Source organism: Acipenser ruthenus, chromosome 36, assembly GCF_902713425.1.
Source record: "Acipenser ruthenus chromosome 36, fAciRut3.2 maternal haplotype, whole genome shotgun sequence".
Lineage (NCBI taxonomy): Eukaryota > Metazoa > Chordata > Actinopteri > Acipenseriformes > Acipenseridae > Acipenser > Acipenser ruthenus.
Genome location: NC_081224.1, coordinates 4,051,204 through 4,067,653, shown reverse-complemented (window position 1 = coordinate 4,067,653; position 16,450 = coordinate 4,051,204). Strand labels below are relative to the sequence as shown.

The window sequence follows — 16,450 nt, the reverse complement described above, 5'->3', positions numbered from 1 at the left end:
CCTGGGATCCTTCAAGAAGCTGCTTGATGAGATTCTGGGATCAATAAGCTACTGACAACCAAACGAGCAAGATGGGCTGAAGTGCCTCCTCTCGTTTGTAAACTTTCTTATGTTCTTATGTTCTTATAAACAACTGCTGGCAAAGAATGACAGGGCTGTGAGTGATACTGACAATGCATGACCCCAAAAAGGTGCTTGACTCCAGGGGTCTGCAACTTGTCCGTACACTGATAACACGAGTTATCAGTGTCTAACACACACACGCACACGCATGCAATTGTATAGAACTTCCATTTTGTTTGTCCGTGGCCAAGATGTTTTTTTAAATGTCCGTCACACTCGACATGGTGCCGATCCTGCTTGACTCTAAATCCTCTTTAAGTTCCTCTCATAAATACAATACGGTAGCTGTATCCATTCAATATACTCGGAGCACTTGCTCTTCTGTAAGGTACAAACAGGTGGTGCCCTTTGATGATACACCGGTGGGGTATACTTGATTTATCTGTGATTTATTACTGGGGGGGGGGGGGCAGCTGCATTATCCCTTTCATCTTCTAAAATCGCAGCAATCCCGAGCAGCACATTGGGCTCCATCACCATTAGTGTAGACAAAGAGTCACACCACCAGACAGAGCCTGTGTTGAATTAGGTTCCCATCTCCATCAGGACTCAGAAAACAGGTCGAACCACTTTAGACAGAAAATAATCCGACCACATCAACCCTTCTGATTTTTGCATGTGAGGTATGTTAAATAGGTTCCTACTTCATTTGCATAACATTCCTCATACTGTCGGAACTGGGGTTTTGCGACTGTTCTCATACTTCCTGGCCATTTTTGCTTGGAACATGAAAAACAGTCGGAAAGTTAAAACACTGCCACAATAGCTCTGCCTGACAGTCGGAAAAGCTTTGATATTCAGGGCCTCTAAACGGACTCTGTGTGAACAAAGCCTAACTTTACTTTTTTCCCTCTCTGTCCTGACAGACTTGCTTTATTATTGTGTTTTATTAAATGCATCTTCTCTTCTTTCTCCGTATCTCCTGAAACACGCATCTGTTTTGTTTTTCTCCTCTTTACTATCTTTCAATCCCACGGACCTGTCCATGGATTGAAATCCTGTCATTTGTGTCTTTAACATGGTTTCTTATTTAAATACTGACTAGTTATTCTGCCACCTTTATGTAAATTGCACCCATTCCACCTGTCAGAAAACAGCTGAAAAGTTTTTAATTTTGTTATTCGGGATAAGAGTCGGGCTAAAACAGACGGAGCGAGCGAGTGTCGGACTGTCGGAAGACACTTTTAATATTCAGGGCCAGATTGGCTGTAGGATGCGCATGACTGTGTTTGTTAAACCAGGGTGAGAAAAACATGTATTGTAAACCAGTGTGAGAAAAAATATATTGTTAATTTGATCACTTGTGTATACTGGTATCGTTGGATCTAGGATCACGTGTGTAAACCAAGATCACTAGCACTGGAAGCAATAGGGGAAAAGCTTTGGGGATTTTAATCCCAGCCAGGTAGATTGTAGTTAGTGTCCGGGAGAAGGCTCCTGGAGCGGGACCTCCCTCATAGTGGTAGCAGCGCTCGGCCGGTGTTTGCTTAGCTTTTGTTTTATTAGCTGTTTTTTCCCCACTTTGTTTTGTTTTGCCTTTTTGTGTTTATGATTTTCACGTACACTTGTGTGTATGTCCTCCTGCACTAGTGCTACCATTGCTGGTACCCTAGTGGCGGCCACCAGCCACTGCTTCTAATTGTTAATAAAACTTGGGTGCCTGAGCAACGTTTCAACGTCAACCTCGGTGTCTCTCGTCTATCAGTGCAACACTCCCGTTACACCCATTTTAAACAGTGACACCCGAAAATGCTGTTTCAAATGGATTTTATGAAGAATTAGATTTTGTGCACACACAGCTGCTTGGAAAGACAGCTCTAAACCATGGTAATAAAAGCTGAATGAGAAGCATGGAGCAGGGTGTGGCACTGCTTTTGTAACTGTGGTGAATGCACTTCATGAGCTTGGAAGAACTGCAGTGTTAACAGGCAGCTTTATAATGTGCACTCCAGTGCACAGCACAATAGGGCTGTGAAAACACATTTCTGAATACCAAACTTTATTTCATTATGAGTTGTTGAGTTTGGGAATAGGGAGCAGTCACGACACGAGGGGCTGGCTGAGCTGGGACTGAAAGCTCTCCTGTGTCTTGCTGGAGCTCCACAGGGGTTGCTGAGCATAAGCTTGTATTGTCAGAGTAGATGAAACAGCACACAGGCCCAATCAATTATCCAATCAGCAATGAGAGGGCGGAGACGGTACATGCGGTTGCTCTTCTTTTATTGTCCACCTTACAAAGAAAACACCCAGACAGAAGTAAAGAGATTCCCAATCTACAGTACAAGTGAAGACTATCCAAGACTATCATGCCATGCACGGACGGCCAGTGCTTTTACTACACTTTCGCTGTGCATGGGATAGCGTGTTCAGAAACAGAAAAAAGAGTGAAGGCGTTAAGCATTTTATTGTGTTCACAGGAGAAGCGTGTGCGTTCGTCTGCCTGTCCGTCCGTCCGTCTGTCTCCCGTTCTTCCTGGCGTTTAGGTGGTCACTGTTTTTGTTTCTGTAAGCAAGGAGAATGGACTGAGTCAGAAGAGATGGCAAGGGAACAGAGGGTTAAACAACACACACTGCAACCTGCAAAGTTTGCAGAGTTTGCTTAAAATCAATGTGCTGTTTTGCACACTTGGTATATACTGCACCAGAGGCAGGCCCGGTTTCAGAACACACTCAGTGTTATGCTGTGAGCGGCCAGGAAGCAATCACAGGCAACACTGACCCTGGCTTACTGACTCTTTGGGTCGTTTCCTACTAGTTCAGGAAACATGAAAATGGTGCAAAAATGTAACTGAATTTCAAAAGTTTCCTGCTATGGTATAAAATCAAAATCGTGTGTGTATATATATATATATATATATATATATATATATATATATATGTAATTTTGGAATGTTCCAAAGACAATAATCTTGTCCTGAACTCAATTTATGGGGTTTTCACATAGCAGTATTTTTACATATATTTGTGAATATGATGGTAATTTTGCACTTTTCCTGTGGTTATCCCATGCATTTTATATCTTTATAACATAGTTTGCCGTGTTTTTGAATAAGCTTTACCATACCTAGGGCTTTGCAATGCTTACCCATGCTTCACCATGCTTTCACTGTACTTTAGTACACTTTGTAATGCTTTTACTAGGGGGGACTTTTATAAGGGGTAAAACCAAAAGCGATAATCATACCCTTTGTTATCACGACTGTCTGGGAAGTGTTGACACTAAAAAGAGAAGAAACCATTAACAGCATGAGCATGGCAATGACGAAACACTTTCCCAAGTCACCTGCTTCATTCAGTTCATCTAAAACAGATGTGGATTCAAATACTAGATACAGGATATGAAACATCTATCAATTCCTTCAGTGTGTGTTTCTGTCTAACAATGCGTACAAACTGCAGCCAAAACAATCCTGACAGTTTAAGAAGCTCCAGTGACCAATGTGCTGTATCCAGTGAGCACTGTGCTGTATCCAGTGAGCAATGTGCTGTATCCAGTGAGCACTGTGCTGTATCCAGTGAGCACTGTGCTGTATCCAGTGAGCACTGTGCTGTATCCAGTGAGCAATGTGCTGTATCCAGTGAGCAATGTGATGTATCCAGTGAGCAATGTGCTGTATCCAGTGAGCAATGTGCTGTATCCAGTGAGCACTGTGCTGTATAGAGTGAGCAATGTGCTGTATACAGTGAGCAGTGAGCTGTATACAGTGAGCACTGTGCTGTATCCAGTGAGCAATGTGCTGTAGCCAGTGAGCAATGTGCTGTATACAGTGAGCAATGTGCTGTATCCAGTGAGCAATGTGCTGTATACAGTGAGCACTGTGCTGTATCCAGTGAGCAATGTGCTGTAGCCAGTGAGCACTGTGCTGTATAGAGTGAGCAATGTGCTGTATACAGTGAGCAGTGTGCTGTATACAGTGAGCACTGTGCTGTATCCAGTGAGCAATGTGCTGTAGCCAGTGAGCAATGTGCTGTATCCAGTGAGCAATGTGCTGTATCCAGTGAGCAATGTGCTGTATACAGTGAGCAGTGTGCTGTATACAGGAGCACTGTGCTGTATAGAGTGAGCAGTGTGCTGTATACAGCTCACATGTCCCACGTGTTGGATGGCTACCTCTAATCAAGTTGAGACCGTACTTTCTCTTGCACTCTTTGTATGATAGCAGAGAGTTCATGAGAAATACACTCTCTATTTAATTATAAGAAGCCCCCAAAAAGTTAGAAACCCGCACCATGACCACAAAACTGAGAGGAGTCAGGGTCGTCTACTCATCAGCCACATTACAAAGCATTATCAGGTCATTTTTACAGGACGCCCCTCAAACGACCTGGACTTCATGAGAAACACAGGGCTCAGACCCCGGTTCCGAAGCAGAGCTCACGTACCCAGCTCCTCCCCCTCCAAGCATGACGGCCCCCGGCTCCGCCCCCTCCAGCAGCTTCTTGTATGTGGCGATCTCCATCTCCAGCTTCATCTTGATGTTGAGCAGGTTCTGGTACTCCTGAGACTGGGCTGTCATGCTGTCGCGGACGTTCATCAGCTCCTGCTGCAGCCGGCCCACGATGGCGGAGATTTGCTGCAGCTGCATCTGGTAGCGCCCCTCTGTATCCATCAGCACCTGCTCCAGAGAGGATTTCTGCAGGGGAGAGACGGGGCACAGTCAGCCAACACACTGCTCAATACAGGCTGCACATCTACCCTCACAAAAGCTTACCACAGTATTTTTGTACTGCAATTTTGCACAGATATTTGAACCTGGCAGTGGTGAGTGATTACTCAACACCCTGGAGTTTTGAACTCTAATGGGGCCATTCGGTGACTCAGTCATTATTTATTATCATCATTATTAATATGATTATAGACAAATGAGAAGGGTTAAGAGGCTGCCATTGTGTAGCTTCAGTGACTAATTCATTGATTGCTGCGTTTTATTAACCCTGTATGTACAGTAGCTGTGTGGGTATTGGCTAGGCCATTCTAACCCTTACCATGGCATTTTTGCACAATATTGTTGCTTTACCATACCCCTCTGTGCTTTACAATGCGTGCCTATGCTGTATCATGCTTTCATTGTGCTTTGTTCTACTTTGCAATGCTTTTACTGTAGGAAACATTTATAAGGGTATCATTAATAGAATATGGTCTGGTTTGACAGACCTGAGTGATTGGTGCTAATCATGGACTTACCTTACATAAGATGACATTAGGATTAGACCTAAGTAGGGTCTGTGAAAGCAGCCATACACACTTAAAGAGTTAGTGGCGGGGTTCCGAAAAAAAATATAGGCCTATACATCCCCATGTGCTGCTACAGCTGTTTAAATAACGTACTTGTCATTTTTCATTGTTAACATCCTGACAACATTTTACACTTATAAGTTTAAAGTGTTTCAAAGCTCTTTTCAACATATTAGTTCCACAGCACTTGGGTTTGAGATAAGGAGTGTGTCCTCTGATCACTGCTGGAAGCCAGAGCACTGAATTAAGTTTTTATAATCACTCTTCCTGCAGTGATCAGATCACCCTACTGGCAATGCATTCACTCATATAACTTACATACACAGAACCATTGAACTACAGGCTCAGGGGCTGATTGTATAAAACACCATAACTATTAACTTGTATCAACACTTTATGATACATTTTTCCTTAACTAGGGTATTACTCTTAAATGTGTTGAGCTGCTTTGTGCAACACTCTTCAACTCAAGGAAACTAAGCGTGGAAATTAAACTCAAGGGGTTGCATGCACTGACCACTGAGCCCTATTCACTTCACAGCTCATGAAATCTCTGCAGTGTAGTTGCACTCACCGAAGCATTAAGGGCGTCCAGCTCGGCCTGCAGGTTCTGGTATTGGCGTCTGAGATCGGTGAACTCCGTCTTCGTGGACTGGAGAGCTTCGGTGCTCTGAGCTACTTCTGCCTGCTTCGTTTCAGCCTGTGGGGAGAGAAGCAGGATCACTGGGTATGCCATTTGCTGCACACTGTAGGTCACTGTTGTGCGGTTTTGAAAGAAATGTTTACTACACAGAACTGCACAAAAGGACTTCGTAGGCTTATAGGTTTGTGCCCAATAGACCAAAACTTCCTTTTTCCAAATGTTGAATGCACAGAGACAGTGGCACTGCAATGCCAATGCAATGGTTCTGTAATGGGGCACCAATGGTAAGGCAGCTACAAAGGGATGCGGCTGCCATGGATAGAATGGGACAACAGCATGCTAACTATACCCCTCAGTGATGATCTTCATAGCAAGGCAGACACAATGACACTGCAAAGTCAACGCAATGTATTATAATGAGGGGCAATGGTAGCACAAGTATAGAGCAACTACAATGGGGTGATGCTGGCATTGGTAGAATGGGACCAGAGTATTCTAACTATACCCCTGCCAAATGATCTTCAATAGCAATGCAGACAGACAGACAGTGGCAATGCAATCCAATGGTTCTGTATTACATTAAGGGGTAATGGTAGCACAAGGGAAGGTACAATGGGATGAGGCTGGCCTTGGCAGAGAATGGTATCAGAATGGGATCATAGTGACGTATCAATGGCATGACAATGCACACAACACACTCTGCTGGTAGATCATTGTTGTAACCTGGCGCCTCACAGTATATCTTAAGAGCTACAGTAAGCTCCTGTCTAGACCAAGATTAGACTGAGCTGCTGTGGTATTGTGTGGGATCCAAACTGCAAAGTGTCTTAATTGCAGCGCCATTGTGACACCACACACTGCGTTCTTACGCTTGGATAATGTCAAGAAACGAGCAGGGCTTCACTCTGGCGTTTTGGGCGGGTGACTCACAGGTGTTCAATAAATAAGCCTTCCTGCACAGTACTGTGGTGTTTCAGTGAACTGCTAAAAGATCACTTGAATAACACAGTGCACAAGTTTGGCAAATCTCTATCCAGTCTCTAGTGGGGCTTTGTCAGTCATCGTGCTCACATACAGAACACTTGGTAATTTGTTAAGCAAATTACGTCCCATTACATTTGCCTAATAAAAGATGGCTGTCGTAGACCATAGTAAAAACACAGTGAAGTACAGTTGGTGCAAGAAGTGATCATTTCAGTATAGCATGGTAATACCATGATTACCATGCTAAACACCTGTGGATTTATAGTATGGGGCTGGGGGAAGAATGGGGCACAGGCTACACATGTCCATTGTGCTGTATGCATTCTCTGGCTTTCTCAGTGCAGTGCAGTGCAGTGCAGTGCATTGCGAGTTGGCTGATCCCCTGCTGCAGTGATATCACTTCTTGCCCATGCTGACAGTGCAGATCTAATTAATTCAGTCGGGGTGCCATAACTAGTCAAGGCCTCTGTCTGCTTGACTTTCTTTAAATTCTTAAAAAAAAAAGGATTTTGTGTGTGTGTGTGCCACTCACCTGCTTCACGAACCACCTCTCCGCCTCCTCTTGGCTGCGTCGCGCCACGCCCTCGTACTCGGCACGGATGTCGTCCAGGACTCTCTGCAGGTCCACGGCAGGAGCAGCTTGCAGGTCCACACTCACCGTGCCACTCATCTCCGAGCGGAGCGAGGCCAGCTCCTGAAACACAGACCCGGACAAGGCAGATTACAGCAGAGCACAGTGCACAGTAAGAGAGGGTACTGTAGCTCAGCAGAGCCTAGGAGTCAGTAATACCAATACCTGGCAATATCATACAGTGTACTGTAGCTCAGTCTAGCCTACAAGACAGTAATAACAATACCTGGGAATATCATACAGGATACTGTAGCTCAGTCTAGCCTAGAAGACAGTAATAACAATACCTGGGAATAACAGAACCTGAAAGCTCTTTGCTACAGGGTAGACCTGGCTTGATTTTTCTCTTTAAGGAGAAAAACATCTGTTCCACATTTTAAAAGTTTACCACGGCCTGACTGCACAGCAATTCTGCAGTTGTCATGCTTTTCACATGCCATGCCATGGATAGCCAGGGACACTGCTGTGGGGAAGCTCACAAAGTATAGAGTTTATATACTGTAGTATAGTCTAGTCTAGTATATGTAATCTAGTCTAGAATGCAGTATACTGCAGTTCAGCACCATGCATGACAGTATCCAGGGACACTGCTGTGGGGAATCTCACACAGGATACAGTAGTATACAGTCTTTAGTCTAGTCTAGTCTAATCTATAGTACAGTCTATCTGCTGGCTCCATGCATGACAGTGCCACTGTGTCTCACTTCCCCCCAGTGCTTGGTAAGCAGTCCCGTACACAGACACCGCGGTGCGGAGTGGACTCACTTCCTCGTGGTTCTTCTTTAGGAAATCCAGCTCATCCTTCAGCCCCTCGATGTCCTGCAGCAGAGTCTTGTGGTTGAACTCGTACTCCTTCTTCAAGCCCCCCAGCCCGTTGATATCAGCCTCCACTGACTGGCGGATTGCATACTCCGCCTCAAACCTGCCCAACACAGCGATAAACCGTGAGCAACACCCCTCAGAGAGGCAGCACAAGCACAGCAAAGGGGATAAAGCACAGCGGAAGCTTGGTAAAGCACAGGCAAGCATTGTAAAGCACAGAGAGGTGTGGAGATGTGTAATACAGCACAGTGAAAGCATGGTAAAACCCAGAGAGGTATGTTAAAGCATATTAATAAACATGGCAAACTGGGATAAACTATGGTAAATGCATAGCTTAACCATGGGGAAAAGCATGGGGAAAACTGCATAAATACAGTGCAAACATACTGTGGTAAACTTGTATAAGGGAGAGTCTTGTAAATATATACTGTAGCATGACATGGAAAGCATGAGAACTGCAGAACTGTTGTGCAAAGTCAGGCCATGGTAAATATTTAAAATGTGGAACAGATGTTCTTCTACTTAAAGGGACAAACGCAGGCCAGGTCTACCCTGTAGCAAAGAGCTCTGAGGTGCTGTCTTTAGCAAATGGAGAGAAAGGGTTTACTTTATCTTATGTGCTTATTGCCTCACTGATAATTATTAAGAGCCCTGGTGCCTCTTTTGAAATCCATGCTGCTAAATAAATAAATACATTTGAGAAAGCTCAGCAAAGCCTTCATGAAAACATCGTCTAGTTTGCTGTGAAACACTTCTCCACAACAAACAAGGCACAAATGGGATGTGCACAGCAGCAAACCTTTTAAAGGTTTAACCTATTTATTTAAATAATACAAATCTCTACCTATAAAATCAATTTTGGTTTTTTAAGGAGCATTTTAAATGTTTACCGCAGTATATTTGCATGGTAATTTGGCAGTTTTCCCCTATGATTTTTCCATGGTTATGCATTAGTTTACCATTGTTTGCCATGTTTTTCAATATGCTTTACCATACCTCTCTGGGCTTTACAATGCTTGCCTACTCTTTGCTTTTACTGTGCTTTTACTATAGCAAACGTTTATAAACTATGTTGGGATAGTCTGTTACCAGAATCTATAACAGGGGGTGGCTATACATCCTTATCTTGCGGTCTGTCAGTGTAAAGTGGTTTTTAATTGGGATGAATCACTGAGGCTCCGTATCATGAAGTAACAGCTCTGTGGTTGACAGGTTTAGCCAGTCAAGGCATGTTTAGCTCTGGTTTGGCTCAGGTCCACCTCCCCTAACTAACTAAAAGCATTCCTCCTGGCTCTGCTGAGCAAACTGTCATGAAAGTGTATCTGTTAAGGAGAAAGTGATTGAGGAATTCTTGGAGTCATACGTATGGTATGGATTCTGCTCAGCACATGTAATTTAAATTTAAAGCAGAGTGTTGCCATGGGCAGGCACACTGTGTCTTTAAAACAGGATTGTAATGGATGTTTCTGTTTTGAAGAGACAGCCTCTGGAGGTTCGTTGCAGGGGTCAGGTGCCATGGCAACTATATTTGTGGATTGTTGTTTTTATTTTATAAAGCTTTGAAATACCAGCAGTTATCAAATCCTGCCAGCTGCTGCAGTAATTATTAAAAATAAACATTAGCCGAGTTGTTCTGACATTATTGTTCTGAACTCTTCACTCTTCACCTCCAAGCAGGCTGCTTGAAAAGCTGCCAGGAAATGCCTCATGTGATTCTCATTGGTTTAGGTACTTTCTTAATACACTCACTCTCTTTATCTTGTTATCTGACTCACACATTAAAAAACAGTGGAAACAGTGACTCAGTGGAGAGCCTTTATACAGGGAAATTTCGGACATGTACAGATATGGACAAAAGTTTTGCATCACCTAGAATTTTAGGATGAGACATAATTTAAAGAAAAACTGTATGAATATAATGTAGATCTTTTATTTAACATGATGTAATCAAAGAAACCACAAAATCATATCGCAAAAGTCTACCGGAAGCCATAATCGCAGTACAGTATTTCATGTTAGATTTCGAAATATCACATTTTTAAAAAAAAAATTCAGTTTTTCATGAAGTATATGGAAAACTACAAATCGGTATGTAATTCAAAATGTTAACGTAACATTATTCAGCAGATTTCATTCAACTTTATGAAGGAAAATTAGTCAGTTATATAGGGTGATGCTAAACATTTGGCCATAGCTGTACAATTTACTGTCAACATGCCTGCCTAACAGTGAATCAACCAAATCAGTGAACCATCAAACCGTGGCCTATTGAGGGAGCACTGCAGCTGCTTTTATACCAGAAGAAGAAGAAGAAGAAGAAGAAGAAGAAGAAGAAGAAGAAGAAGAAGAAGCAGCAGCACTTACTTCATTCTGAAGTCATCGGCAGCCAGCTTTGCATTGTCCATCTCCAGGGCCAGACGAGCATTCTCCAGGATGATATTAATGATCTACAGACAGACAGACAGACAGGCAGACAGAGAGGCATCACTGAGGGGCAGGGCACACCGCTGGATAGCGTCTCAAAGCTCTTTCATTCTTCAGAAAGGAAACCACAATAGAGTTACCACAACCAGAAATAAACAATGTGTGTATTTAAGGGCAGGGAGGTCTTATACGCTGTTTTTTATTTGTTTTCAGAATTTTACTTTGTGTTTTTTTACTTCCAGAAAATAACTAGCGCTGATGCGGGTTTGCATTGAGAATTATTATTATTATTATTATTTATTATTATTATTTATTTCTTAGCAGACGCCCTTATCCAGGGCGACTTACAATTGTTATAAGGTATCACATTATTTTTACATACAATTACATTATTTTTTTTTACACATTATTTTTTACATACAATTACCCATTTATACAGTTGGTTTTTTACTGGAGCAATCTAGGTAAAGTACCTTGCTCAAGGGTACAGCAGCAGTGTCCCCCACCTGGGATTGAACCCACGACCCTCCGGTCAAAAGTCCAGAGCCCTAACCACTACTCCACACTGCTGCAGAATCTGATAACTAGCGCTGATGCTGGTGTGCATTGAGAATCTGATAACTAGCGCTGATGCTGGTGTGCATTGAGAATCTGATAACTAGCGCTGATGCTGGTGTGCATTGAGAATCTGATAACTAGCACTGATGCTGGTTTGTATTGAGAATCTGGCCTCTCCTTTTTATTTTTTGGGGGGCAGATGTTCTTTAATACAAACAATCTGATTCTAGTCTTGGTTAAAGAGTTCATCAGTTGGCCCATGGAGTTGGTTGTTATGTCATTCCTTTACTATTTTTCAAGTGCTGACCCCTCCCCTGAGTCCATTGGGACTCAGTGTTCTAGCAGGGAGGGGCACATTTGTAAAAAGATTGCGTCATAGTCAGGTGACATGCAAGCCCTTTGGTGTGTTTTCTATCATTTTTTATTCATAAACTATCATAAAAAATGAAAATCTTCTGACCAGAAATTTAAAAAAGAAAGAGGATGAAAAAGGAGAAAATATTATTGCAGTTCTGTTCAGAAAGTACAGATCTTTAATTTTCACATTTGTGCGTGTCTCTTTCATTTCTTTCACTGTGCAGATTGCATGGCTGAAATGCATTGGTTTTACCAGGGTTTAGTCTGGGTTGGAAACTAAAACGATGCATTAAAAAAACAGCTAATAAAACCAATGCATTTCAGCCATACTTTCTGTTCTGTTGTGCAGCTAAGGCACATTTCCCATCTTTTCCTTTTCATTACAAACAATTCCAAAACCCCTTTTGAACCCACTGTTCCTGAAAAGATGGCTTTGTGTTCCCTCAGCTCAAGTGCCCCTGTCCAGCATGTAATATAAAGCCCTCTATTTCCATTCTGTAAGGTTTTATAAATATGGGCTTGGAAAAAAAACAAACAAGGAACACAGTGTGTGCAGTGTTCCCTGGGGCAATCAGTGTTTGGAAACTAGGATTCATGAGAGAAAACTAGTAACAGGCGCAATGATCTGATTACATATTGCATACTGGTTAATATAACAGAGTGCAAAGGGACATTGTAATTCAGCTCTGTAACAAACATCCTAATTGGCACAGTGTTGGATCCTGCAGCAGACAGCATAACATGTAAGCATTACAGCAGAGATAGAGTGCAGAGCCTGGGGTTTCAATTGCAGCTACAATGCAGTTACAATGTACACTCTAGTCTAACCACTTATTGGTTAGTATCAATACTTTTTGGTATGGCTTCTTAAATTGGGCTTTAGCGAGCCGAAGCTTACACTTACATTAATGCACTGTTCTGTGTTTTCTATTTTACCTACAGAATCCCACCAGTAAATTACTGCAGGCAACAAAAGCAACACGTGGTATGGCATTGTTCTGTAGTGCTAAAACCCTTGTGAGCACACACCCTCTCCCTGCATTCATTACAATATATTGGTTTTAAATTGGAGGTAACTGACCAATACAACAAACAGCATACACTGCAGCGCATACTGTATATTACAGGACACTTTACTATTTGGGTGACCTTCGTGTGGTTAGTCTGTGGTTTGACTTCACTGGAACCTAATAGTTCTGTAGCTTCAGCTCTCTATAAATCACAGGGATCCTGCAGTAATGCAGCACCCTGAGCTTCTGGGCAAAACTGCACCATGTCATTATAAATACTGGGCATTGCATGCCCTTTAAATGGATACTATGTTGCATACTTCAAAACTGAAACAGCAAACTTGTGTTAACTCCACAACAATAAAAAAAAAACACCCAGCATTCACGCACATCTTACTGTCAGCACTTTAAATATCCAGTCTGGTGTCACTGCCCAGTGTACTGGAGGACCTACAGCAGTGAGAACCCACCTGGTCTCTGATTGGCTTCAGCTGCGCCTCGTAGGCAGAATAGTCGTGGCTCTCCACCTTGGAAGTTGTGAAGTTCCTCAGCTTCTCCTCCAGGTCCTTGTTGGTTGCCTCCAGGGTGCGCACCTTCTCCAGGTAGGTGGCCAGACGGTCATTCAGTTCATGCATGTGCTGCTTCTCGTTGCCCATTATGAAGGAGCCGCCCTCGCCACCGCCAGCTCCAAACGCACCTGCACCGTTAGCGAAGCCAAAGCCACCACCGCCACCACCCATGCCAAAGCCCATGCCACTACTGCTACCACCCATGCCAAAGCTCATACCACCACCGCCACCACCCATGCCATAGCCCATGCCACCTCCCATGCTGCTGAAAGAAGACTGCGCACCGGACCTGCGTATTGAACCGCCGCCACCACCGCCCATTGAGGCGCTGGAGAACCGCTGAGAACGCTGGACCTGCATGCTTGCGACTGGGGTTTTGATGTGCTGATACTTTTCTGTAGAGAAGTAAAGAGCTTACAACAGACCTCAAAAGACCAGAGACAGCTATAAAAAAGGCTGCGTTGGACCAAGGCGAGGGGTTGTGGTTTGTGGATAACTTTCAGGATTATATACCCTTCAGAACCACGCCTGCTGCTGACAGATTGGCTGTTGGACCACGCCCGAAAATTCTTGTTGAGTTTTCTAAACACAGTGCAGTGCACAGTGCCGTACAAAGAGTGCACAAAGCACAGCGCTTGCAAGGGTATCCAAATGTGCACGTTGCTTGCAAATTGGGAATTATTATGTGTTTCAGGGAAAGGGGTATATTATTTAATTTCTTGCAAAAGACCCTTTATTTTGTATGCAATAATTACAAAATCTATATTACCACATATAAATTAAACAAGAGGAAAAAAAGAAAAAAGCTCCATGTTAGTAAGTGTCTGCTCACTGCCTTGTAAAGGAGCTCGTGTGCATTAACGTCATTACAAAATATGTCATAAACAAACAACTCGTTGATTTAGACTTGGTCGTGGCTTTTAATGAACGCACAGTAATAGTGATATTTGCGGTTCCAGAATTTGCAAATTGTGCATTCAGTCCGCTATGCAACTTGCATAGCTATGCCCATTCCTCGATGCACTGTTCCAGATTATCAGAAAACACGTTGCGGTGAAAAATAAACTTCACACGGGCTGGTTCGCTTATTGAGAACTCTTGTAAGAAGGCGCATTTATACAAATACACTAAGGTAGGTTGATGTTGTCATTGTTTATTAGAATACTACATTTCCGTGCTGTGTTAAATATATAGGTGGTTTATCCTACATGATGTTTTTGTGTTTTGTTTTGTTTTGTTTAAATGCGTGTATAGACCAGATACAAGTCTAACACGGTCATTTCCTATCACGCATCTATTATAGTTTACCTTGGTTTTTTGCTATTTAATATCCTTTACCACACTTATCTGTGCTATACAATGCTTGCATGCAAGTTATCATGCTTTCACTGTGCTATTACACTTTGCAGTGCTTTTACTGTGGGAAACTTTTGCGGTAGGTTGTGGTATACCATGGCATTAGCAAACGTAATACTGTAACCCACATTTTAATTCAACACAACTCTTAAGCAACAGATTATAAACACGTTTTGGAGCGGCTATAGTGTTAAAACATTAACAATATTACATGTGTTTATAATCTCTTACATAACGTGTGTTTAACATACAGTGTGCTGCAGCATTGGCTTTTGCGCTACAGAAACAACAAAACTATCCCAATCAAACTCGGTTAAATAAATAACTCAAATATGAGCTGCTAGGAAAAGTTTGAAAACGTTTTTCACATGTCCCCCTCCCCTGTGTTCAACGGGCAGGTATTAACAAGCAGAGCTGCATCATACATCATTTCTGTATTATAAACAAATACTATCGATATTTACAGGCAGGGAGCTGTACCTGTCCAAACACGAACAAAGGACATTCAACTGTATTTACATTCGTTTGTTTCCCAGCCCTCCACTCGATCATTTTATATCTGAACCCGCCAGAGATTTATTATGGGTGTGCTCCACCCTATGCAATCACAGGTCTATTAATTTATTATGGGTGTGCTCCACCCTATGCAATCACGGGTCTATTAATTTATTATGGGTGTGCTCTACCCTATGCAATCACGGGTCTATTAATTTATTATGGGGGTGCTCCACCCTATGCAATCACAGGTCTATTAATTTATTATGGGTGTGCTCTACCCTATGCAATCACAGGTCTATTAATTTATTATGGGGGTGCTCCACCCTATGCAATCACAGGTCTATTAATTTATTATGGGTGTGCTCTACCCTATGCAATCACGGGTCTATTAATTTATTATGGGAGTGCTCCACCCTATGCAATCACGGGTCTATTAATTTATTATGGGTGTGCTCCACCCTATGCAATCACGGGTCTATTAATTTATTATGGGTGTGCTCCACCCTATGCAATCACGGGTCTATTAATTTATTATGGGTGTGCTCCACCCTATGCAATCACGGGTCTATTAATTTATTATGGGTGTGCTCCACCCTATGCAATCACGGGTCTATTAATTTATTATGGGTGTGCTCCACCCTATGCAATCACAGGTCTATTAATTTATTATGGGTGTGCTCCACCCTATGCAATCACGGGTCTATTAATTTATTATGGGTGTGCTCCACCCTATGCAATCACGGATCTATTAATTTATTATGGGTGTGCTCCACCCTATGCAATCACAGGTCTATTAATTTATTATGGGTGTGCTCCACCCTATGCAATCACGGGTCTATTAATTTATTATGGGTGTGCTCTACCCTATGCAATCACGGGTCTATTAATTTATTATGGGTGTGCTCCACCCTATGCAATCACAGGTCTATTAATTTATTATTGGTGTGCTCCACCCTATGCAATCACAGGTCTATTAATTTATTATGGGTGTGCTCCACCCTATGCAATCACGGGTCTATTAATTGCTTTTCTTCTTAAGTATTTCTAGTGATTTATGAAGATCTAGTTGGATCCTGATTCTCCTTTTGAATAAATACAGTAGCAGACAAAGGTATTGGCACCCTACACTTAATATAAGATAATTAAGGAAAGCATGTTAAATACATGCTTTTAGTGAACATCAGCCACTAATTAATATGACAAAGACCAAAATGCACAAGTTCTGGTAGTTTAACAAGCA

At 42.5% G+C, this 16,450-nt stretch overlaps 2 protein-coding genes across 2 annotated transcripts; both read right to left on the bottom strand.

Annotated features, from left to right (window-relative positions):
* Nucleotides 1-2,326: 2,326 nt before the first annotated feature.
* On the bottom strand, nt 2,327-13,841 carry LOC117401962 (keratin, type I cytoskeletal 50 kDa-like). The gene is made up of 8 exons (XM_059008316.1): nt 13,258-13,841; nt 10,803-10,885; nt 8,382-8,538; nt 7,518-7,679; nt 5,933-6,058; nt 4,506-4,756; nt 3,307-3,341; nt 2,327-2,625 (listed from the first exon to the last, which is right to left on the bottom strand). Exons 1-8 carry the CDS (start codon nt 13,714-13,716, stop codon nt 2,603-2,605), a joined length of 1,296 nt encoding a protein of 431 aa, XP_058864299.1. The 5' UTR covers nt 13,717-13,841; the 3' UTR covers nt 2,327-2,602.
* Nucleotides 3,307-4,499, bottom strand: LOC131706708 (uncharacterized). Its single transcript, XM_059008317.1, has one exon. The coding sequence runs from the start codon at nt 4,292-4,294 to the stop codon at nt 3,482-3,484; it is 813 nt and encodes a 270-aa protein (XP_058864300.1). The 5' UTR covers nt 4,295-4,499; the 3' UTR covers nt 3,307-3,481.
* Nucleotides 13,842-16,450: the final 2,609 nt, after the last annotated feature.

Coding starts and splice junctions, on each gene's coding strand:
- LOC117401962 (XM_059008316.1), bottom strand. CDS start 13,716: ATGCAGGTCCAGCGTTCTCAGCGGTTCTCCAGCGCCTCAATGGGCGGT. Junction 3,342..4,505: donor CTTGGAGGGGGAGGAGCTGG/GTACGTGAGCTC, acceptor TTCTCTTTTTAG/TGTCAACACTTCCCAGACAG. Junction 2,626..3,306: donor GACAGTCGTGATAACAAAGG/GTATGATTATCG, acceptor CCTTGCTTACAG/AAACAAAAACAGTGACCACC.
- LOC131706708 (XM_059008317.1), bottom strand. CDS start 4,294: ATGAACTCTCTGCTATCATACAAAGAGTGCAAGAGAAAGTACGGTCTC.